Source organism: Leucoraja erinacea, chromosome 9 (genome assembly GCF_028641065.1).
Source record: "Leucoraja erinacea ecotype New England chromosome 9, Leri_hhj_1, whole genome shotgun sequence".
Lineage (NCBI taxonomy): Eukaryota > Metazoa > Chordata > Chondrichthyes > Rajiformes > Rajidae > Leucoraja > Leucoraja erinaceus.
The window spans coordinates 67,730,329-67,745,711 of NC_073385.1; the positions used below are offsets into that span (position 1 = coordinate 67,730,329).

The window sequence follows — 15,383 nt, forward strand, 5'->3', positions numbered from 1 at the left end:
GAAGGAAGGAACTGCAGATGCTGATTTACACCAACGATAGACATAAAATGCTGAAGTAACTCAGCAGGTCAAGCAGCATCTCTATGGAGAAGGGACGGGCCATTCCTTCTGTCTAGAGATGCTGCCTGGCCCGCTGAGTTACTCCAGCATTTTGTGTTTATCTAATAGTGATCTAAAGATAACTAATAATGTTATAAAGCATAACAGAAACTATTGTCCTGTTAAACTGCTTTTGTATATATATACTAGCCATTGTATAGGCTTACTAAAGACAAAATATTTGCTTTCCCTGCTGTTATATAAATGAATCTACCTTGACATCTTTTAGCTATGTATGAGCAATGGAAGTGGCTGTAACTAATCAAATATACACAAAGCTGAAAATTCATAAACGTTAGCAATTCAGACAAATTCCAGTGTCCTACCTTGGGGTTGATCTCCATGGTAAGGAAAAGTCGGAAGTTAGCATGTGCATGCAGGGAGTGCAGCTTCTTCTCCAGCTGCATGAGCCACCCAGGGGCAAGATGTACATTCTTCAACATCACCCACCTTTTAAGGCAATAGGGAATAGGTAGTTTACAACACAACAGTATCAGAGTGCAAGTACTAACTACAGGATTGCTATCTATATATGTGAAGAACATATTGTACTGGTGAGATCAACAGAATAGCTTACCTGCCAGATTTGACAGCAGTATTTATGGCTTTCTCTGCCTGGTTGAAACCCTCTGCAGAACCTACATGCAGATAAAATAATGAAATACTCAATAGATGCAACCAATTGAGATCTCAAACCACGAAGGTAAACAAATTTCAGTGAGCACACCATATTTACAGACACTAAAGAGCTCTTACCAATGGCAATTGATGTGATTTGTGTGTTTTGCTCAGCTGCGAGATCCTCTCCACGTCCACTAGCATCATAGCCAGGTACAGAACACATGAGAACAGGAGTGTTTGGTTTCACCTAAAAAAGTGATATAGATAGCTCATCCTGCATATAGAAACAAACCTTCACATTTTATGCTGAACTAGCCATGCAAGTTACTTGGCTGCAGACTAGGACAATGTCAATGAAAAACAAAATAATTTCAAAAGATTTAAAATATATCCATTTAAAATGCTCACCACAATATTTTAGTCAGTATGAGTCACCCATTCGCAAATATTAAAATGCAGGAAAAGATTAAATGAATAGAAATATCAAGCTACTTGGAAGGAGGAGTCAAGCATTCTCTTTCCCGATTTTATAGCGAAAAGTAAACAATAGCTTGGAATTCATTCTCCGTGCATTGGAAAACCAAAAGCCATTTCAGTCTCATACCTCGGTCTCCACAATAGTTGCCAGGTCCAATGGCTGTTCGATTGAGGACATGAAAGTGTCTCCTAAAACTGTAGCCACAAAGATATGAGCCATGGCCAAGAGGCGATCGGGCCGGAAAGCCTGGATCAGAAGCAGTCGATGCAATGCTTGCCCAATGGGAGCTGGACAAAAAGAAAGTAACTTATTACCTTACTGGACACATGAATAGTTACATGAATCCATTCTGCCCATATCAATGAAAATTGAGGTCAAAAACTTGTTGCTTACTGAAAGGTTTCTCCTCGGGCCACAGAAAAGGCACCGCTTGTTCAGGTGAACTGCTCTCCAACCAAATGTTAAATTGCTGCATTAAAACAATTTAAATATAAATTAGATCAAAAATGTCACTCAAAATTGGAAACCTAACTATAAATGTGGTTTTATCAATGATCTAATTTTAAACCATTTGCGCTCCAGTGCAAACTGGAAAAGAAAAGGCAGTATTTTCAAAATACTATTGCTAAACTACTTATGGTGAATAGCTGTGATGCAGTGCCTTTCATAAATTACATCACCAAGAGGTGCTTTGCAGAAGAGAATCAAACCAATATTACAGAAAGCCCAGAAGCAAAATGAAAAAGGAGAAGTAGGCAAAGTATAAGCAAATAAGAGGAAATTCAGCAATCTTCGACAGGCATGTAAACAGTAAACAGACAGTGAAGCACTGAGAATATCTCTAGGAGGAGGAAGCTGCTAGAGTCTGAGATGAGGATGGTTGAAATATTCAAAATTTAAAATTAATAAAAAGCAGGTAACAGAAAAGCTTCTGGTATGTGAACCAATTGCTCATCCTATGTCACTGAGAAAAGGATGGATGGCAATTGTGGAACATTGACCATCATGCTCTAAATATTTGTAATAAAAAGGAATGGAACCAGATGACCAAAGATGTGTAAGTATAAACCTTTGAAGCAAAAGGCAGTGAAATAATCCAGCACTTGTATTTCTATACATTTTGGTTTCACCATGTAGAAATTGCAATGTAGAAAAGTGTTCATAGTCCCCCCATTTCAGGGCACCATAATGTTTGGGACACAGCAATGTCATGTAAATGAAAGTAGTCATGTTTAGTGTTTTGTTGCATATCCTTTCTATGCAATGACTGCTTGAAGTCTGTGATTCATGGACATCACCAGTTGCTGGGTGTCTTCTCTGGTGATGCACTGCCAGGCCTGTATTGCAGCCATCTTTAGCTTATGCTTGTTTTGGGGCCTAGTCCCCTTCAGTTTTCCCGTCAGCATATAATAGACAGGCTCAATTGGGTTCAGATCGGGTGATTAACTTGGCCACTCAAGAATTGACCATTTTTTAGCTTTGAAAAACACCTTTGTTGCTTTAGCAGTATGTTTGGGATCATTGTCTTGCTGTAGAATGAACCGCCGGCCAATGAGTTTTGAGGCATTTGTTTGAACTTGAACAGAGAGGATGTGTCTATACACTTCAGAATTCATTATGCTACTACCATCAGCAGTTGTATTATCAATGAAGATAAGTGAGCTAGTACCTTCAGCAGCCATACATGCCCAGGCCATAACACCCCCACCACCGTGTTTCACAGATGAGGTGGTATGCTTTGGATCTTGGGCAGTTCCGTCTCTCCTTCATACTTTGCTCTTGCCATCACTCTGATATAATTTAATCTTCGTCTCATCTGTCCACAAGATCTTTTTCCAGAACTTCTTGGCTAACTGTAAACTGGCCTTCCTATTTTTGAGGCTAACCAGTGGTTTGCATCTTGCAGTGTAGCCTCTGTATTTCTGTTCATGAATTCTTCTGCGGACAATGATCATTGACAAATCCACACCTGACTCCTGAAGAGTGTTTCTGATCTGTCGGACAGGTGTTTGGGGATTTTTCTTTATTATGGGGAGAATTCTTATAACGGCTTCTTTGACTTTCATTGGCACAACTTTGGTCCTCATGTTGATTAACAGCAATAAAGGTTTTCAATGCAAAGGTGATGGAAAGACTGGAGAAAAGACTAGGTGCTGAGTACTCTCTAATACCTGCATTAAGGAGGCAATTACTAACGCCTGTGAAGCCATGTGTCTCAAACATTATGGTGCCCTGAAATGGGGGGGGACTATGTATAAACACAGCTGTAATTTCTACATGGTGAAACCAAAATGTATAAAAATGGCCTTTATTAAAATCTGACAATGTGCACTTTAACCACATGTGATTTTTTTCTATTACAAATCTTAAATTGTGGATAAATAAATGATGGGTCTTTGTCACAAACATTATGGAGGGCACTGTACATTGTCATATGATGCATGAGAGGTGATATAATAAACAAACCCAAAAGGATTAGATTTTTGTGCATAAATTGTTATCATTGATAAAGTTGGGAAAGTTACTTAAGCAGCTTACATAATGCTGGACTTTATGAATAGAGACTCGTTCAAATACAATCTGTGGTATTTAAAAGAATACATGGATTGCATTTTCTGGCTGAGCAAGTAATGAAGTTGTTAACGTATAATTTTTTATCCTCTATTTCACCAGATGTAACAAATTTCACCTTTCCCCAATCCACGAGAACGACTTGATAAAAAGGTGGAGTCGAATCAAATTACTCAAAACATAACCAGCATTAATGCAACTTACGACATCCTCCTGAACTTTGGAAGTTAGATCAAAGAAGATTGGTAAGCGGCTCAGTCTCTCCATTCCTTCGATTTGTTCTGCGGTGAGACAATCTATCTTTGACATAGATGACCCATTCAGTACAATCTGTCGACCACAAAGAAAGTGCTGGAACTCCGCGTCATATGACGGTTCACTGAGAAAGGAAGTTGGAGGTTTTACTAACACAATTCCCTCAAATGAATGTTTGTGACACTTATTCAGAAACCAGAAGTTGTCACAAGTAATAAACAACACACATGAACCTTCCCTACAATCCAGAATACTATATGCAAATGCAGAAAATAGACTTTACACGCTAAAATGAATTAATTATTATCTGGCTTTCTCAAAAACAAATGTAATGGATTGAAAACAGTAAGCAAGCACATTACCTAGTTAGGCCCTTGAGACGAATCTTCGCCAGCAACATTGAAATGATGATATGATCATTGTGTAACATACCCCGTGCTGTTCTGTTAAACACCACCTGTGACAAGACAAAACAGTGTATTAGCTTCAGGTGGTCTTTTTTATTTCAATGTTTAGAGTTCTAAATGTTGTAACAACATGTTCATGTGTACCTGGAAAAGATCTTTTGTGATAAATGAGAGTCGCTGTGTATGATCTGTTACTTCTTTCAGATTTGGATTCTCATACAGAACAGTGTGATAAATATCCAGGAAGAACTGAAGAGAATATTGATAGAGGAAGTGGATCTATTGAAAAAGGAAGAACAAGATTATCCATAATCACCTCATCTAATTTTTTTAACATCTTTGAGATCAAAATAAATATTTGCTAGCTATCAGAAATGCCATAATTATCTGGTTAATAGTTATGGTACACAATTGAGCACCAATAACGTTATTTTAAAGCCTCTGACTTTAGCATACTTTTGAACCAATAAGCCATTTATTTGAAAATACTACAGCAATCTTTACATTTTAAAAATCTGGCAGTTTTTGGCCCCAAAAAAACTAATTACATCATACAAAATATTAGGAAGATTGTTTCAGAAAAATGTCCCAGCTTGTTTTTAAATTAGACTATTGCCTGATGCACCAATTAGCTGAATGGATAAAAGGTGTATTTCTATGAAAATCAACGGCACACATAATCATTTGCCAAGTTCCTTTGTATATAATGACGATGTATTTATTTAATGTTACCTGGTTTATTGCTTCCAAGGTGAAATAGATGCTACTGCATGCTGTAGAAAGCGGCAGGTACTGTTGCGACACAGCATCCACCTCCGCCATAACAATGTCCGTTTCTTCAACCTTTCTGGTTACCTCTGCTGCCTCTTTCTTTAGATTTTCCAGTGTGGTAATGATGGTGTCATCATCCAAAATACGGCCTTTAACTTCATTCAAAGCCTGCAGTAGAGACTTCTCTAGCTGACGTAAACGGAGCTGGAATTCACCTATCAAAGATAAGTACATCATCAAAACTGAAACTTTGCTCTAACTTCGGTTTCAGCGACTTTATAAGTGCACAACAGCGCCAATTTGTAGGCCAAGACAGGAAACCATCAAAGTTCATAAATTATAAAATCGTGCATGAAAGGCAGGTTGGAAAATTTCCACAGCAGCTCATGTACTATCAATTTTGTTTTTCTGAATATTCTTGCAACATAACAAGCCCGTTTGCATATCTGTTAAATTATCACAACTAAAACCAACCTTGCAATTTCAACAGGTCTGAACGTTTCTCATCCACATCTGGTCTCTCAGCCTTCAGCACCTCATTCAGACACTGGCTTTGTAAGCTGCTCCGAGTCACTGTGAAGTTAACAAACGTGACACGGGAGCAGAGATCTGGTGGGAATTCAACCTGCAAAAGAAAAAGAGAATGATGATCATTTCTAGTTACGCCCGCTTCAGAACAATCTTTAACAATCATTGGAGATTCTTCAATGCATCTTTCCTTCTTCAATAAAGTTACTTTTTTGCTACCAAAGGATGGAATTGCTGCTGACATCCAGTCTCAAGGATCCAGAAGCCTTTGGATTGTTATATAACATGGGAATAACGCTGCAGTTATTTCAACCATCTAATACCAAGTTCATGGAGACACAAGATACTGCAAATACTGTAAACTGGAGCAAACATCTGCCAGAGAAACTAAGCGGGTCAGTAGGCATCTGCAGAGGCCAAGGAATAGTCTATGTTTTGGGTAAAGACTCTGCATCATAGCTTGGTGGGTAGAGGGGAGATAGCCAGTAAAAGATGTACATTAACAATTTAATAATAATACAATAACACTGTTGGTAAATTCGCAGAATAGACCAAAATTGGTGGTGCAGTATAGACAGTGAGGAAGGATGTTTAAGTTTACAACAGGATCGAGACCAGTCAAGAAAGTGGGCCGAGGATTTTAAGTGGATTGCGGGGATAACTTTTTCACTTAGACGGTAGTGCAAATGGGACAAGCCCAATATGCCAACATGGATCAGGCGGGTTGAAGTACAAAGCAAGCGTTAGCTGGATAATTCAATATTCATACCATTGGGCAGTAGACTACCCAGGATGAGCATGAGCGTTGTTCTTCTCGAGTCAGTCATACAGCATGAAAAACGCCCCTTGCTGATTAGAGGAGGCCACATGAAGAACATCAAATGCAGCAGATTAGATATGGAGAATTACATGAATCATGGCTTAACCTGGAGGGGTTGTTTAGGTCCCTGGATGGTGGTGAGGGAGATGGTGTAGAGAGGTGTTGCAGAGGAATGGCCAGGGGATGCAGTGGGGCTGGATGGTGCCAAAATCAACTCCATACTTCAACAGGAACCACAACACCAGTACAAATTATGCCTTTAATTTAGTCCTGAATTAGATCAACCATTTCAGCAAAAGTAACTTTTTAAATAAAATTTGAACATTCTAAAACTGAAGTTTGAAATTTTAAAAGCTAAATTCAAGGTAACAGAGTTAACCAAGGTCTTATTAATAAACACATCAGTTTCTTAAGAGTTTAAGCACAAATTTAAACAACTAACGTTGCGAGTACATTCATCCAGGAATAGGAAAAAATATGTAACTCACTAAGTATGTTTTTTAAAGCACAATTCTGATCACATTAATTTCAGTGACTTACTGTTGGGTCTCGAGTGGACAGGAAGATAACAAATGAGGGTGACAGGTCAATATCTTGGTCACCAAGGGTTATGAGTACTCTACCCCCAGTTCTGCGGACTTCACGATTCAGCACAGGGTTCAATATTGGATCATAACTTTCAACATCCTAGAAATAAAGTAAGAGAAAGTGAATGAAATATATAGTACCTGGCAAAAAGCATAAAGGTGTCATGCAATGCATTTGTATCACTAACCTGAACAAGTAATGGGTTACCAAATCTCAATGCACTCTCCAGGTTCTTTCTAAAGGCATCATCTAAGAAGCTGGTCCTTGTAATTTTGCGTTCCTTATATTCATTCATGATAAACTCAGTGGCTTGACCAGATGGATCAATAATCAATGGGTACCTTTTCAAAAGATAAAATATATTAGGAAGTGGTAGCAAGACATCAGAAACTTTACTCCGGATGCAGATCTTATAATATATGGGTTAGAGCTTCCAAAAATAACAGGAGCTGATCTATTGGTTTTTACCAAAGAACAAGTGAAGCGATATTATCAGAGCATGATATGAATGAGTACTTTATTGTCACATGTGATAGTCACAGTGAAATTCCTTGCCTGCATACCCAAGGTAAGCAATAGTCGCCGCATAAAGGGCGCTGGGAAAGTGACAAAGCTGGTAAATCAGATAAATATAGCCAGCCAGTCCTTGATAGATAGAAATGTTGATACAGAACCGATTAGAAACACACAGGAACAGAAGAAACTAGTTGGATTTCATTAGCATCATTGGTCCAATATTCAGGGTAGGACCATTAATCTGACTACAAATTACTGCAAGATTGAAATACAAATCTAGTTTATAAGTGAAATCTTCAATTTGATTACACCAACCTGTCTCCCAAGTTCTCCCAGTCTTCCCCTCACTATAAATTTTATGTTTCAGTTCAACTTTATAATTAGTTTAAGAAACTGTTTCTAAAATGGGAATATCAGGAAGTACTTAAACTGACGTTAATTATTGAAATATCAGAAAGCGTCAACACTAAAGGGGAAAATAGCCTGTTAACCCTCTTCCCCATTAGTATTAATTCAAAGTGGCATCACAACCCCCCAAGAATCTATCGAGTAGTTTACATCTTCTCCAGAATACAGTCATAAGGAATTGGATATTTTTAATGACAATTTTTTGTGCTCTAGGGCAGAGCCTGCAAAATGTGCATTGGTTATAGCCTTTCAAAAGATCATGAGTCTGGAGAAATATTTGGATGGCAATCTTTCATTTGGATGGCATCTCTATTATATTATTTTATATTCGGGCTGCTCAGCGAGGCTGTCTGAATGCAAGGAAAAAAGCTGGATTTACTCAGTAATTTGAAAGGTTTTAAGTTTTCAACGAACTGTTAGGATCCAAATTCTTTGTTCAAATCAACTAGCTATTACAATAAGCAAGTGGCATTGTTTAATTTGGTCGATTAACAATACAATATGCCAACTGATTCGCTGAAATGCTGAAAGTAACAAAACAGCACAAGAATCTTAAATACATTGACAGTGACAACGAGAATAAATCTGAGAATCCATTCCATACTGTATGTATCCAAACCTTTGGTGATTAAGTGCACAAGCTTAGTTATCTGCATGTAACTGGCCTGACAGTGGTTTAACAGGTAATGGAAATGTGTTCAAGTCCCCTCTTTGTTTATACTGTGCCACATTATTCCTTCAAATTAAACCTTACACGATTATTTTGGATAGACATATACCTATTGAAACGCTTCAGCATGATAGCATTTTCTGTGCACAAGTCATCAGCAGGTAGAGAGCTTGCTTGCCAGCGCAGGCGTTCATCGGCATTCGATAGATACTCTGTTCTTGCAATGTCTGTTCGGAACTGAAGGTAAAAGAATGATTAATTTGTGGAAATGTTTAAGAAAGAACTGCAGATGCTGGAAAAAATCAAAGGTAGATAAAAATGCTGGAGAAACTCAGTAGGTGAGGCAGCATCTATGGAGCGAAGGAGTAGGTAACGTTTCGGGTCGAGACCCTTCTTCAGACTGATGTGGGGGTGGGGCGGGAAGAAGAAAGGAAGAGGCGGAGACAGTGAGCTGAGGTAGAGCTGAGAAGGGGAGGAGAAAGTAGGGACTACCTGAAATTAGAGAAGTCAATGTTCATACCGCTGGGGTGCAAACAAGAGGCGGAGACAGTGGGCTGTGGGAGAGCTGGGAAGGGGTGGGGAAGGAGGGAGAAAACAAGGACTACCTGAATTTGGAGAAGTGAATGTTCATACTGCTGGGGTGTAAACTACCCAAGCGAAATATGAGGTGCTGCTCCTCCAATTTGTGGTAGGACTCACTCTGGCCATGGAGGAGGCCCAGGACAGAAAGGTGGGATATGGAATGGGAGGGGGAGTTGAAATGCTGAGCCACAGGGTTCGTTAATGCGAACTGTGCGGAGATGTTGGGCGAAGCGATCGCCAAGCCTGCGCTTGGTCTCATCGAGGTAGAGCAGTTGATACCTAGAGCAGCGGATGCAATAGATGAGGTTGGAGGAGGTGCAGGTGAACCTTTGCCTCACCTGGAATGACTGCTTGGTCCATGGATGGAGTCGAGGGAGGAGGTAAAGCGACAAGTGTAGCATTTCCTGCAGTTGCAAGGGAAAGTACCAGGAGAGGGGGTGGTTTGGGTGGGAAGGGATGAATTGACCAGGGAGTTATGGAGGGAGTGGTCTCTGCGGAAAGCTGAAAGGGGAGGAAATAGGAAGATGTGGCCAGTGGTGGGATCCCGTTGGAGGTGGCAAAAATGTCGGAGGATTATCAGTTGTATATGGTGGCTGGTGGGGTGGAAGGTGAGGACAAGGGGGACTCTGTCCTTGTTACGAGTGGGGGGATGGGGAGTGAGAGCAGAGTTACGGGATATAGAAGAGACCCTGGTGAGAGCCTCATCTATAGTCGAAGAGGGGAACTCCCGTTCCCTAAAGAATGAGGACATCTCCGATGCCCTGGTTTGAAATAACTCATCCTGGGTGCAGATGCGGCGTAGACGGAGGAATTGGGAGTAGGGGATAGAGTCCTTACAGGATGCAGGGTGGGAAGAAGTGTAGTCCAGATGGCCATGGGAGTCAGTGGGTTTGTAGTAGATATCGGTCAGTAGTCGGTTACCTGCGATAGAGATGGTGAGGACAAGAAACGGTAGGGAGATGTCGGAAATGGTCCAGGTGACTTTGAGTGCCGGATGGAAGTGGTGAAATGGATGAAGTCAGAGTTCTGCATGGGGGCAGGAGGTGGCACCGATGCAGTTGTCAATGTAGCAGAGGTAGAGTTCGGGGATAGGGCCACGTTCCGCCTCGAACAAGGATTGTTCGACGTACCCTACAAAGAGACCAGCATAGCTGGGGCCCATGCGCATGCCCATAGCTACGCCTTGGATTTGGAGGAAATGGGAGGAGTCAAAGGAAAAGTTATTAAGGGTGAGGACCAGCTCCGCTGGGCGGTGGAGAGCATCAGTAGATGGGGATTGGTTGGTTATGTGGTCGAGGAAGAACTGTTGAGCTTTAAGACCCTCCTGATGGGGATGGAGGTGTAGAGTAACTGGACATCATGGTGAAGATGAGGGAATGGGGGGCCTGTAAAATTTGTGGAGACCTATTTGTAATGCATGTTTGTCTCTAATATTTCAAACAAGAACCAGAAAATCAGTTAGAAACTATGGGAGGGGTAAGTATTTCATTCACGTGGATAATATATACATCATCTCATTTACTCGTCTTCAAGACCCATCATTTATTTATTTGCCTCTGTACTCCACAATTTGAGATTTATAATAGAAAAAAAATCACATGTGGTTAAAGTGCACATTGTCAGATTTTAAATAAAGGCTGTTTTTATACATTTTGGTTTCATCATGTAGAAATTACAAGTGTTTATACATAGTCCCCCCATTTCAGGGCCCCATAATGTTTGGGACACAGCAATGTCATGTAAATGAAATAAGTCAAGAGTGTTTTATTGTCATATGTCCCGGATGGGACAGTGAAATTCTTACTTGCTGCAGCACAACTGAATATGTGACTATGTAAACATTCTATATAACGGGGGAAGGGAAAAAAAAAGAGTTCAATAAATAACAAATATAGTGCAGTAATAATATAGTCTTTTTCAGTTCAGAACTCAGAGCTTATTCGTTGTTGTGTTTAATAGCCTGATGGCTGTACAGAAGAAGCTGTTTCTGAACCTGGACGTTACAGTTTTCAGGCTCCTGTACCTTCTTCCTGATGGCAATGGTGAAATGAGTGTGTGGCCAGGATGGTGTGGGTCTTTGATGATGTTGGCAGCCTTTTTGAGGCAGCGACTATGATAGATCCCTTCGACGGTGGGGAGGTCAAAGCCGGTGATGGACTGGGCAGTGGTAGCAACCTTTTGTAGTCTTTTTCGCTCCTGGACGTTCAAGTTGCCGAACCAGGCCACGATGCAACCAGTCAGTGTGCTCTCTACCATGCACCTGTAGAAGTTTAGGAGAATCCTCTTCGACATACCGAATCTCCGTAATCTTCTCAGGAAGTAGAGTCGGTGATATAATTGCATCGGTGTGCTGGGTCCAGGAAAGATCTTCGGAAATATGCACGCCCAGGAATTTGAAGTTATTGACCCTCTCCACCATCGTCCCATTGATATGAACAGGATTGTGGGTCCTCATCCTTCCCCTACCAAAGTCCACGATCAGTTCCTTGGTCTTACTGATGTTGAGAGCCAGGTTGTTGTGCTGGCACCATTTGGTCAGACTGTCGATCTCTCTTCTATACTCTGACTCAGCCCCATCTGTGATTCATCCAACAACAGTGGTGTAGTCGGCGAACTTGATGATGGAGTTCACACTATGTCCGGCTACGCAGTCATGGGTATAGAGTGAATAAAGCAGGGGGCTGAGCACGCAGCCTTGAGGTGCTCCCATACTAATTGTTACTGAGGATGAAGTTATTTCTCCAATATGAACAGACTGTGGTCTGCGGATGAGGAAGTCGAGGATCCAATTACAGAGGGATGCGCAGAGGCCCAGTTCTGTGAGTTTGGTAACCAGCTTGGAAGGAATGATGGTATTAAACGTCGAGCTGGCCAGGCCATAACACCCCCACCACCGTGTTTCACAGATGAGGTGGTATGCTTTGGATCTTGGGCAGTTCCTTCTCTCCTTCATACTTTGCTCTTGCCATCACTCTGATACAAGTTAATCTTCGTCTCATCTGTCCACAAGATCCTTTTCCAGAACTGTGGTTGCTTTTTTAAGTACTTCTTGGCAAACTAACCCGGGCGCCCTATTTTTGCAGCCAACCAGCGTTTTACATCTTGCAGCGTAGCCTCTGTATTTCCGTTAATGATGTCTTCTGCGGACAGTGGTCATTGACAATTTCACACCTGACTCATGAAGAGTGTTTCTGATCTGTCGGACAGGTGTTTGGGGATTTTTCTTTATTATAGAGAGAATACTTCTGTCATCAACTGTGGAGGTCTTCCTTGGCCTGCTTTTGCGATTAGTAAACTCACCAGTGCTCTCTTCTTAATGATGTTCCAAACAGTTGATTTTGGTTAGCCTAAGGTTTGGCTGATGGCTCTAACAGTTTTATTCTTGTTTCTCAGTCTCAGAATGGTTTATTTGACTTTCATTGGCACAACATTTGGTCCTCATGTTGATAAACAGCAATAAAAGTTTCCAAAGGTGATGGAAAGACTGGAGGAAAGACTAGGTGCTGAGAGCTCTCTTATACCTGCATTAAGGAGGCAATTAAACACACCTGAGCAATTACAGACACCTGTGAAGCCATGTGTCCCAAACATTATGGTGCCCTGAAATGGGGGGGGGGGGGGGGGGGGGGCATTGGACTATGTGTATAAACACTGCTGTAATTTCTACATGGTGAAACCAAAATAAAACCTTTAATAAAATCTGACAATGTGCACTTTAACCATGTGATTTTTTTCTATTACAAGTCTCAAATTGTGGAGTACAGAGGCAAATAAACACACGATGGATCTTTGTCCCAAACATTATGGAGGGCACTGCATTTGGCCTTCACAAAATCAACTGATCTGCAATATTTCAGAGACCAACATGGTTCGACCAAAACTTTAAATGAGAAACCAAAACGGAAATAATTTTACTTGAATTAAGTTGAAGAATCCAATGGAAGAGATTCACTAAGAGTAATAATGTAAATTGAAAACAAAAATAAGGGGTTACATTTCTCGTGAGACAGATCTTACAAACTTAAATGTTCAGCATATCAAATTTTGGTTATCCCCACACTTATACACTGACCAGGCCTGGCTAAAGCAATGGAAAAGATGCTAACAGTTCACCATAATTGAGAGGATAATTTAATCATCGCAGATTGATCAGATCGAAACTCTTTAGAAACAAGTTGGGCAATCTGATTCAATAAAGTTACTATCAAATTCCTTGCTTCCTTCAGTTCTCGTCAGCATTCCAAAGACAAACTCATTCCCAATATGCTTTATCCAAGATAAATTTGTGATGATATTAATTCAATAACTATAAATCGTTTATAATTACCAGAATGCTTGCTTGTTGTAGATGATGTGCCCAAGTCGCGAAGAGATTTTGGCGCATTTGCTGATCAAAGTATCCGGCGTATGCAATAAAGGCAGCTGAGAGTAAGCAGTCGCCAGCAATGGTGGCCATTTGGTTCTTAAACGTCTCACTGGTCTTTTCCCAGCGGTCTCGTTCAGCCGACAAACTCTTCAACAGGGCAGTACTCCTGTTAACCTGAAAGAGGGGTTTACGATTATAATACAGACGATTCTATCCAACCCAGCCATAATGGGTTCCCCATCCCTCTGTAACCCTGAAGGATATTTATATTGGAATTGGAATTTGCACAATGAAATATTTGTATTTATAAAACCCCACTCACCTTTGCCTCAACAGCTGCAAGGTCAGCTTTAATGGCTTGGGCTTCAGATATCAGAATAGCATACTCTTCTTTGTATCGTGCAATACTGGTTTCCAGATCACGGATCATTTGTTCTACTTCATCAGCCTTTTGTTGGTTCTCTTTTGCATCATCCTCTAGCTTCTGTAGCTCATTGCGTAAAGGTTCCACTCGTTTTAATACGTCGGCATAATTGAGCTGAAATTGGATGAAATTTAAAATTATGAGTGACTGCTACCCACAGGGAGAAAACGTCTCAAAATCTTTTGAAGAACTTACAACACAAATCAATCACAACAAAATCAGATAGGCTCAATGCTAATCTGGTGTTACTTGAAGTGATTCCAGAAAATATAAAACCATTCCCCCCCCAGACATTCAGATTCTTTCATCAGTTCCTTACCTGTGCAATAGCCCACTTCACCATTGGGCCACAAGCCAAAGAAGCTCTGTTCACAATTTCATAGTTGTAGCTCGGATTGGACATGTAATTTTTCTTCATCTTCTCACGGATAACATCACTGATGAATAAAGATATGAAAGTTAATACAATCGCCCACTTGATATCTTACAAATGGCAATTCAATACAATGTGCTTCAGAGTGACAAACTAGGTGGTCCATAGCAATGAAGTGCAGCAACACAATCAAAATGCAAGAAAGATGTGATTTTTTAAAATAAAAGTAATGAATACCTTAATTCTTCAGTATTAAAGTTGACTATGCTGCTGATGAAATTATCTCTGATAATAACTTGTCTGATCTTTTTCCAGTCACTTGTCTCCTCACCCAGCAAGAGACAGATTGATTCTAATGCGAGTTTTACTGCAGCAGGTGGATTGGCCATGGCACGCACTTCAACAAGATGCTGCTTCTTTATAGAGCTTACAGCTAATAAAGGGGTGAAAAGAAAGGGGCTTTAAATGGACATGCAAATGGATGAGGGTGCGTGGCTGTTGTTGGGAATTAAGAGGAAATTTGTAATTTGAATACCAGCAGCATATTCTCACCCAAATAAATATTTTGGGTTAATAAATACTATACAGAATTCCATTCATTCTTAAATGATGATTTTTTGGATGACTTCTCAGTGTTAACATAGTGTCTGGTATTCAGTATCATTTCCATCTTACCCAACCACGGCGTGCACCCATTATTCACCTGATTTCGTCAGCTGAAAAATTTACAATGGTCGGAATGAAGTTTTCCCTCATAATGATCGATCGGATCTGTTTCCAGTCTGTTGTACTTTCACCCAGGAGCAGACAGATTGATTCGAGTGCTAGCTTCACTGCACCCGGTGGATTAGCCATTGAACGGACCTCAACCAAGTGCTGCTTCTTGATCGATTTTACAGCTAATCA

At 40.5% G+C, this 15,383-nt stretch overlaps 2 protein-coding genes across 3 annotated transcripts in view; one reads left to right on the top strand and one right to left on the bottom strand.

The window, feature by feature from the left end:
* LOC129700544 (uncharacterized) overlaps positions 1-4,009 on the top strand; it is a 41,941-nt gene extending 37,932 nt beyond the window's left edge. Inside the window, exon 6 of the mRNA XM_055641147.1 lies at positions 3,872-4,009. Coding sequence (XP_055497122.1) covers positions 3,872-3,877 — 6 coding nt within the window. The 3' untranslated portion in view covers positions 3,878-4,009. The remainder of the gene's footprint in view (positions 1-3,871) is intronic.
* Positions 1-15,383, bottom strand: part of dync1h1 (dynein, cytoplasmic 1, heavy chain 1) — a 99,902-nt gene that overhangs the window by 10,780 nt on the left and 73,739 nt on the right. Inside the window, exons 52-68 of one of the 2 annotated variants that reach the window (XM_055641144.1) lie at positions 14,715-14,910; positions 14,424-14,541; positions 14,003-14,218; positions 13,642-13,854; positions 8,842-8,969; positions 7,326-7,479; positions 7,091-7,237; positions 5,677-5,827; positions 5,164-5,417; positions 4,576-4,710; positions 4,387-4,481; positions 3,974-4,148; positions 1,592-1,667; positions 1,325-1,485; positions 856-967; positions 677-737; positions 426-549 (exon numbers count right to left, since the gene is read on the bottom strand). In XM_055641144.1, coding sequence (XP_055497119.1) covers positions 426-549; positions 677-737; positions 856-967; positions 1,325-1,485; positions 1,592-1,667; positions 3,974-4,148; positions 4,387-4,481; positions 4,576-4,710; positions 5,164-5,417; positions 5,677-5,827; positions 7,091-7,237; positions 7,326-7,479; positions 8,842-8,969; positions 13,642-13,854; positions 14,003-14,218; positions 14,424-14,541; positions 14,715-14,910 — 2,516 coding nt within the window. Of the gene's footprint in view, positions 1-425; positions 550-676; positions 738-855; positions 968-1,324; positions 1,486-1,591; positions 1,668-3,973; positions 4,149-4,386; positions 4,482-4,575; positions 4,711-5,163; positions 5,418-5,676; positions 5,828-7,090; positions 7,238-7,325; positions 7,480-8,841; positions 8,970-13,641; positions 13,855-14,002; positions 14,219-14,423; positions 14,542-14,714; positions 14,911-15,180; positions 15,377-15,383 lie in introns of both variants that reach the window. The other variant, XM_055641143.1, reaches the window with a different exon arrangement.